General features: G+C 44.9%; 1 protein-coding gene across 3 annotated transcripts in view; it reads right to left on the bottom strand.

Moving 5' to 3' along the window:
* Positions 1-321: 321 nt before the first annotated feature.
* Positions 322-9,272, bottom strand: part of BRI3BP (BRI3 binding protein) — a 39,049-nt gene continuing 30,098 nt past the window's right edge. The window contains exons 3-4 of one of the 3 annotated variants that reach the window (XR_013401680.1): positions 3,823-6,505; positions 322-1,457 (exon numbers count right to left, since the gene is read on the bottom strand). Coding sequence is in view for 1 of the 3 variants with exons in the window: in XM_002798836.4 (XP_002798882.4) it covers positions 6,066-6,505 (440 nt within the window). In the remaining 2 variants the exon portion in view is untranslated. Of the gene's footprint in view, positions 6,506-9,272 lie in introns of all 3 variants that reach the window. The other 2 variants (XR_013401681.1, XM_002798836.4) reach the window with 2 other exon arrangements.

Below are 9,272 nucleotides of genomic sequence, written 5' to 3'. Positions count from 1 at the left end.
CATCATTGTGCTAGGACTGTCAGATTTGGCAACTAAAAATACAGGAAACTTGCTTACATTTGAATTTCAGATGAGCAGCCAACACTTCTACAGTATACTAAAACACCACTGGTTGTTTATCGGAAATTCAAATGTAACTGGGCATCCTGTATTTTATCTTGCAACCCTACCTCCAACTGAACACATAAATTTAATGTTTTATGACTCTTCTCAGATTGAGAATAGAACCACAGAATCCTGGTTACATATCAAAACTGGGGAAACTCCACAAATGTTTGGTTAGAAGTGATGAAATATATTTTAAAAGTCCATACAACAAAATTACAATAAACATTTATTAAGCTGTAATTTTCACAATATTTTAATTCTGCTCTGAGATCTACAAATATCTCTACATAACACCAAAGCCAGTGATTTAATAAATAGGAGGAATGTATATATCGCTTTGCAAAAAAATATGCCTGATACATTTATCTCTATATATTTGTAGAATCAATTTCCCAAGGCTCATGAAACTACAGTGCACACACACACACACACCATGTACACACACACACTATTTAAATCAAATTGATTTATATTAAGTGCCAAATTAAATGCTATACAAAATTTATAACAAGATACACGAAATATGAAGTCAATCATGACTCCACTGTTGATAATGGATACTATACCTCACAAGTGTGATTTCCAGTTAAGAAGAGGGAAACAATTGCTTCATTGGATTTTTAGTGTGTGCTAATTACCATCACCATCACAAGTTAATCAGTTTAATTACACGGTATTCAGAGATTAAACACATGCAGATATTAAATGGACACTACAATAAAACCTTTAAATCTGCAAAAAGACATTAGAACACATGGTCAATAACACCACTCGCTGCCACAGCTTTTCAGTAGACAAGGCAAATGGCAATCAGCGTTTTAAGCCACAAGAGAAAAACTGGTACTGGTGCACCTCCTACATATCAAGGAAAAGCAAAACACAGAATAATTTAATATGCTGAATAAAATTTGTTTACACCAGATACTATACATCATACTGATGGTTGTCCAGTATGAATTTTAAGGGTATTGTTAGATTCTGCAAAATGCATTCCTATTATTCACAAGTGAGGAGTCAAAGTCCAACTATTCAAATGGCCATAAACAAAAATGTTGCAGAAGGTATAGATCATTAAAACTAAAAAGTCGGGAGTGGGTCAGCTGACCCCTTAGGAGCCTCAGGAATTCCTTTAACACTAGATAGATGGCAAGAGCCGGCTTTTTGGTTAAGTCGGCCAGTTCGAAACCTGCTGGGGAGAGGTTAACAGGTGTCAGCTTGTAAGGCAGATGTCATTCATCAAAAGCATCTTAAGAAGTAGCGGCGCTCGCAAAAATGAAGCAATTCAGGATTTCCACTAGCGACAAATTGCATTAACCATGTCTAGGCCATTTGACAGCTGTTATTCTTAACTGCTCCATAAGCCTGCGGAATCACAGGGCCAGATGAGTGAGTAAGCTGCTCACATCCTCTCTGCAAGGCAGCCCTCCCGGGCGTGTAAAAAGTCATATTACAGTCTTCCTAATCACTGACCCGAACCTTTGTGTTCTTACTCAGTTCCCCAGAGGGGACTACACCACTTGGTTACCACCATCACAGTCATAAAGATACAGTCCCAGTTCCCTGACATCGCTGCCTCCCGACTCCTGCATGAGACAGTCTCTCATTTCTGGGGAAAGTGTATTAAACACCTTTCAAAGGCATTCATCTCCCCTTTGTGAATTAAGACACAGGCACGATTCACAAGGCCCGCTTCCCAGAAATTCTATTGCTGTGCTATTACCGGAAATGATATGGGGGCTGAAACCCAAAGCAAAAGAAACCAAAGGGCAGGTAATGCCGATTGGTTTTGGAAAGTAAGTGTGTGTGTGTGTGTGTGTGTGTGTGTGTGTCTGTGTATATATAAATATATATACAGACACACACACTTTTTTTTTTTGAGACAGGGTCTCACTCTGTCGCCTCGACTGGAGTACAGAGGTGCGATCTCAGTTCACTTCAACCTCTGCCTCCTGGGTTCATGCAATTCTCCCACCTCAGCCTCCTGAGTAGCTGGGACTACAGGAACCCGCCACCACACCCGGCTATTTTTTTTTTTTTTTTTTGTATTTTTTTGGTAGAGACGGGATTTCACTATGTTGGCCAGGCTGGTCTCGAACTCCCAACCACAAGTGATCCACCGCCTTGGCCTCCCCAAGTGCTGGGATTATAGGCTTGAGCCACTGTACCCAGCCTGGAAAGTATATTTATGAAAGGTTTACACTCCACAAAAGCATCTTTGCTAGGGTGTCAAGGAAGAGATCACTGAACCAACCCCAACACGCCCATACAATTCCAGCAATCTGGAGATGGCGGGTCCTTTTCCTTTTCTGAATTATTTTCTGTTCTCAGTAAAACAAGTGTTTATTATGATACTGAAACACTGGGAAATTAACACTGAAACACTGGGAAATTAACACTGATTAAGATCTTTTAAACACTGAGTCTTAATTATAACAGAACCAGTTTTCATGAGAATGCTTTTACATCACATTCAGTGAAGTGTTGCACTAATATATTCTACAGCCCTGAAGATATAAAAAAGGTTTCTCTCCAGGTATGAGATATGGTACAAAAATACATTTTTCCACATACAAAAGAGAGAAAAAAACAAAGAGATGAGGCAGGTGGCGAGGAGAGGCCCAATCCCAATATCCTACAAGCTTCCATGGAATGGAGAAGGAACAAAAAATCCCCAATTATTTTGGGGTAAGATGTGCCCCAAAAAAGGTAAAATATATGCAATAAAACCGAGGTTTATTTCAAATCTAGCATCTAGGATTTCTATCAGAATTTCAAATAAGGTTCTACCCTGAGGTGACACCTACTAACTGTAGGTTCTTTCATTAAAAATGAAGACATCTTTCACCAGAATGTATCAAGCTATAAAATTGGCTTCAGAGCCTACACTTAGCCAAAGTGGAAAAAAATTGTGCATATTTTCAACAGCAATTTTGAATTGATGCTTGAGGTCTCAATCCACCAGCACCCAGATAACATGTTACCTCCCTCAGTCGAATACGAGTTAAAATGATGATCTTACCGAGATCTCAATAGAGCGCAGTGCCCTTCATGTTTTGGGTAAGAGGGTGGGAGGAGGAATGAAGCGGGTATTACGCGCAGCCCAGTGACAGCTTAAGCCTTAACATGCGGGCATCTCACAATGACCACAAACAAGGGAGGGGCCAAGGCAGGGCCGGCGATCATTGGCTTTGTGCACAGAACGCCAGTTTTCCATGGGCTAACATGAGCAAAGCTGTTTTAGTACCTAAACGTGATATAGCCAAATGCACAAAAGGAAAGAAGATGGAGATGACCTCCCGAGTTATTTACACCCTGTGCTAAAATAGATTCATCTACAAGTATCTAAATGACAAAACTAGAATGATTTCAACCCAGTAATCCCATGTTCCAATGTGCATGGATAAAGATTTGATCCAGGCCGGGCGCGATGGCTCACGCCTGTAATCCCAGCACTTTGGGAGGCTGAGGCAGGCGGATCACAAGGTCAGGAGATCGAGATCATCCTGGCTAACACGGTGAAACCCCGTGTTTTTTAAAAATACAAAAAATTAGCCGTGTGCAGTGGCGGGCACCTTTAATCCCAGCTACTCAGGAGGCTGAGGCAGGAGAGTGGCGTGAACCCGGCAGGCGGAGCTTGCAGATCGCGCTACTGCACTCTAGCCTGGGTGACAGAGCGAGACTCCATCTCAAAAAAAAAAAAAAATTTGATCCAGCAAATAATTTTTTTGAGATGGAGTCTCGCTCTGTTGCTGAGGCTGGAGTGTAGTGGCATGATCTCGCTCATTGCAACCTCTGCCTCCCAGGTTCAAGCAATTCTCCAGCCTCAGCCTCTCAAGTAGCTGGGATCACAGGCACCCACCACTAGGCCCGGCTAATTTTTGTATTTTTAGTAGAGACGGGGTTTCACTATGTTGGCCAGGCTGGTCTCGAACTCCTGACCTCAGGTGATCCGCCCGCTTTGGCCTCCCAAAGTGCTGGGATTACAGGGGTGAGCCACCATGCCCAGCCTGCTCCAGCAAATCTTAAATACCCATGCACATTGAATAAACATGCACCTGAAACAGGTACACGTTTCAGAAAGTGAATGGAACTCTCCAGGAGAGTTTGGGTCCCATCATGTGTACCTTAAAAACAGAAGTCTCATCAACATCCACAAAAACATCTGTATCTGTTTTCCAGATACTTGCACCAAAAATAAAACTTCACAGGAACACTACACAAGAAGTGGCAGACAGCTGAGTCTTCTCCAAACTGAGACCTGGACCATAAGGTCTTGATTCTAGCAGGTCTGGCAGGTGTATCTACCAACCTGCACGCAGGGCACTGTGAGTGGGTTGCCAGGGCACATCTGTGGCCAGGTAAGGGCCACAGAGATAGTCGTGATCCCAGCAGCTTCAAAGCTGCAAAATGCTGGGCTTTTTTTTTTTTTTAAGATGGAGTCTTGCTCTATTGCCTAGGCTGGAGTGTAGTGGTGTGATCTCAGCTCACCGCAACCTCCGCCTCCCAGGTTCAAGCAATTCTCCTGCCTCAGCCTCCTGAGTAGCTGGGCTACGGGCACACACCACCATGCCGTTAATTTTTGTATTTTCAGTAGAGACGGGGGTTTCACCATGTTGGCCAAGCTGGTCTCGAACTCCTGACCTCAGGTGATCCACACTCCTTGGCCTCCCAAAGTGCTGGGATTACAGGCGTCAGCCACTGCACCTGGCCTAGGGCTTTCTTTTTTAAAAAACAAGTTCTAGCAAAGGGGCGTTTCTACCAGCCCCTGAGCCACACCTTCTGAAACTCCCTTGCCCAGGATCCCCACAGCTGCCCACATCGCATGTCCCACTCTCTGCCCACAGAAACTGCCTAAAAGGAGGACACAGCAGATTTCAGATAAAAAGCACCTGTGTATTGTAAATATTTCAGGAAAAATAATTCAGCTCTTTTCAAAGGCTTGCTTATTGCTGCTAATTGTTCCTGAGAATCTTTCTAAGCAGCAATACACTTGAGAATGTTATTAGCTGCTACTGCTTGTTTTCCTTCTAACGTCCTAAGGAAATCAAAAGCAAAATGAAACAAAAAACCCCTCAAGGCTATAGCTTTTGTATATAGGCCTAGTGAGCAAACTGCAAATTGAGACAGACAAGGAACAGATTCTGGAGCAATCTCCAATCCTTACACAGGTACTTCCTGGCATCAAATCCCCACGACATTTCTTGGCCCCTAATTGCATTTTCCTTTTCAAAATGTTGAGGTTAAAATACATACAACCACAGAGGGGAGAAAATCTCAGGTCTAGAAATGGCGATGTCTTCATTTAGAAATAGGACCGATGGGAGCTTGGCAGGGGTCTCTAGGATCCAAAAGAGGTGGAGTTGCATCCTGCAGCCCAACTGTCCACATTTAGAAGTGACAACATTCATGAACTAAGTCAACATCCACCAAAATAACATGAAATAAAGCTCACAGTTGGGGAACATGAAAATAACGCACACAGACCTCACCCACCAATCCCCTAAGCTGCAAAAACAAACGCTTGCATTTCAACTTTTCTCAAATGTCAAATTAGCATATTCTTCCCCTCCATGTAAAGTTTTAATAAACTTGACTCAATCTGCCTTTATTAAAAAACCTTACAAAAGATGTATTTAAATGCTTGAAAAAATTAACTGTATGCTCTATGCACAGATAAATTTCTTACTGTACAGCTAAATATGGTTATATCCTTTGTTTAAAAAATATTTTTTTTCCCACTAATGACACTTCGTGTGTAGTTCCACGTCAATGATCTTTCCGCTCTTCTGGGAATGTGTCCTGAGAGCTGCCGGGTGGGTGGAAATAGCCTTACACAGCGCCACTTTCTTGCTCAGTCGTGTTTATTAAGATTGTTTGGGGTTTGGCTTTTTTTTCCTCCGTTTCCGTTTTCTGAGACAGCGTGCTGGTAACTGTGGACCCGCCCGGCCGGCTGACCTTCACTTGTCCTTGGAGCGGTCCAGGCTCTCGAGCACCCGGTTGAGACGGATGTTGAGCAGTCTGACCTGCTTCTCCAGGTGCTCCAGCTTCTCCTCCACGCTGGGGTTGCTGGGGTTGCTGGGGCCGCTGGGGCTGCTTCGCCAGTAGAAGCCCATGGGCCCGGTCATGAAGTAGACGGCCACCACGAAGCACAGCGGCAGCACCGCGTTCTCGGGCTCGCCCTCGTACTTGTGCAGGATGTACACGCAGGACATGGAAAACAGGACGACCCGCACGATCCAGAAGAAGCGGCCGAACACCACGTGCAGGACGCTGAAGGTGAAGCCCAGGGTCAGGGACAAGAACCAGTAGGCCAGGAGGACGACGCCGACCAGCAGGAGCGCGCGGGCCGGGCTGCTGGACACCGAGGCTGGGCTGAAATACTGGGACAGGTTGGAGACTGCAGGACAGAAAAGAGGAACAGGGCTGGTTACACAGGGGCCAGCGGTTTCTTGACAAGCTGGAGTTGGGTAGCTTAGCTGGCCTGCTGGGCTTAAAAGGCCTTTGCAACAACCCAAGGAACTCAAGGAAGTTCCTCTGAATAGTCACACTAAGCTCCGTGAGGACACACAGGGAAGCCTTTTTTTGAGACCGAGTCTTGCTCTGTTGCCCAGGCTGGAGTGCAATGGTGTGATCTCGGCACACCGCAACCTCTGCCTCCTAGGTTCAAGTGATTCTCCTGTCTCAGCCTCCTGAGTAGCTAGGATTATAGGCATGCGCCACCACACCTGGCTAATTTTGTATTTTTAGTAGAGACGGAGTTTCTCCATGTTAGTCAGCCTGGTCTCGAACTCCTGACCTCAGGTGATCCACCCGCCTCGGCCTCCCAAAGTGCTGAGATTACAGGAGTAAGCCACTGTGCCTGGCCAGGGAAGCCCTTTAAGACGGCCTGCCATATTGAGTTTTAAAAATCCTCTCCATACACTGGTTTCTCTTCAAATCATACACATCTTTCACCTTCAGCCTGGGCAACATAGTGAGACCCTGATATGGACTGGCTCTGTGCTCCCACACAAATCTCATCTTGAATTGTAATTGTCACGTGTGGAGGAAGGAACCTCGTTGGGGGGTGACTGGGTCATGGGGGTGGTTTCCCATGCTGTTTGTGATTGTGGGTGGGGGTAATCCTCACGTAGGGAGGAAGGAACCTCGTGGGGGGGGTGACTGGGTCATGGGGGTGGTTTCCCATGCTGTTTGTGATCGTGGGCGGGGGTCTCATGAGATCTGATGGTATAAAAGTGTTTGGCAGCTGCCTCCTTTGCTCTCTCTCTCCTACCGCCTTGTGAAGATGGTGCTTGCTTCTCCTTTGCCTTCTGCCATGATTATGTTTCCTGAGCCATGCAGAACTGTGAGTCAATTAAACCTCTTTTATTTATATATTACCCAGTCTCAGGTTTTTTGTTTGAGGCTGGAGTGCAGTGGCACAATCTTGGCTCGTTGCAACCTCTGCCTCCCAGGTTCAAGCAATTCTCCTGCCTCAGTCTCCCAAGTAGCTGGGATTATTGGCACATGCCACCATACCCAGCTGCTTTCTGTATAATTAGTAGAGATGAGGTTTCACCGTGTTGGCCAGGCTGGTCTTGAACTCCTGACCTCAAGTGATCCACCTCCTCAGCCTCCCAAAGTGCTGGGATTACAGGCCTGAGCCACTATGCCTGGCCTCGGGTATGTTTTTATAGCAGTGTGAAAACAGACTAATACAGAACCAATCTCTAGAGAACACAAATTTTTAAAAATTTAGACAGGCGTGATAGCACACACCTGTAGTCCCAGCTACTCAGGAGGCTGAGGTGGGAGGATCACTTCAGGCTGGGAGGTCAAGGCTGCAGTGAGCCAAAATGTGCCACTGCACTCCAGCCTGTTTGACAGAGTAAGACTTTGTCTCAAAAAACAACTTTTGCCTTTTACTAAAACACCTCTGGCAGTGGGGCATAGCCTGCAAATTGTCCTTCAGTTTCCATAGTAACAAATGCCCTTCAGGCTGAGCACACAACCACCTAGGATTAAAGCATTTCCTAGCCTCTCTTGCAGCTACATAACTAAGCTTTGGTCAAGGAGAGGTAAGTGGAAGTCTTTTGCAGTAGCTTCAGAGGGTTTTCCCTTAAAGTAGCAGGAATGTGTCCTTTACCTCTTCTGCCTGCTGGAACATGGATACAATGGCTGGAATTGGAGCAGCCACTTTGGAACATGAGGTCGGGGAAGGCACTCATGGAGGAACAATACAATGGAAGGTACTTTGGTCCAGAGCACCACATGCATCAGAACCATCAAACCCGTCTCACCACCTCCCTGAGAACTTTTATATAAGAGGGAAATAAGCATCCATCTTGGTTAAGCCAATGTTATGTTGGATTTCTGTTTCAGCCAAACCTGATCCTAACTGGTACCCACACACGAAGTTCCATCTCAAGAATGCAGTGAAATGTAAGAGTAGCATCTTCTGTGTGCCTGACTTAAGGAAATTGAAACAAAAAAGTTGAAAGAACAGTAGAATATTCCTTTTGAAACCAACTAGGTTGAACAATTATTAAAAATGCTGTATATTGCATTCTCCATTTACATACTTTTTGGATTAACCCATTTGAAAGATGTACACATATTTCATCATGCATCATCTAAGAATAAAGACATCATTCATCTCAAAACCATACTATCATCATTCTAAGAAAATTAACAATTCCAGGCCGGGAGCGGTGGTTCATGCCAGCATTTGAGAGGCCGAGGTGGGTGGATCACCTGAGATCAGGAGTTTGAGACCAGCCTGGCCAACATGGTGAAATCCCATCTCTACTAAAAACACAAAAATTAGACAGGCGTGGTGGCGCACACCTGTAATCCTGGCTACTCGGGAGGCTGAGGCACGAAGAATTGCTTGAACCCAGGAGGCAGAGGTTGCAGTGAGCCTAGATGGCGCCACTGCACTCCAGCCTGAGACACAGTGAGGCTCTGTGTCAAAAAAAAATTAATTAACAATTCCATATAATATCACTTGAATTTCCCAGTTATCCAGGAATAGCTGTTTCCTCCTGACCCTCACCAGGACCCAGCAACAGTTCATGTTCTGCATTCGCCATCACTTTAGTCTCTGTTAATCGAGAAGAGACCCAAGACATTTTAGAAACACTGAAATTCTGAAGTCTAATTTTTCCAGGATGGTTTTCTTGCAG

The sequence above is a fragment of the Macaca mulatta genome, chromosome 11 (assembly GCF_049350105.2).
Source record: "Macaca mulatta isolate MMU2019108-1 chromosome 11, T2T-MMU8v2.0, whole genome shotgun sequence".
NCBI classification, from domain to species: domain Eukaryota; kingdom Metazoa; phylum Chordata; class Mammalia; order Primates; family Cercopithecidae; genus Macaca; species Macaca mulatta.
This window is presented reverse-complemented; position numbering and strand designations above follow the sequence as displayed.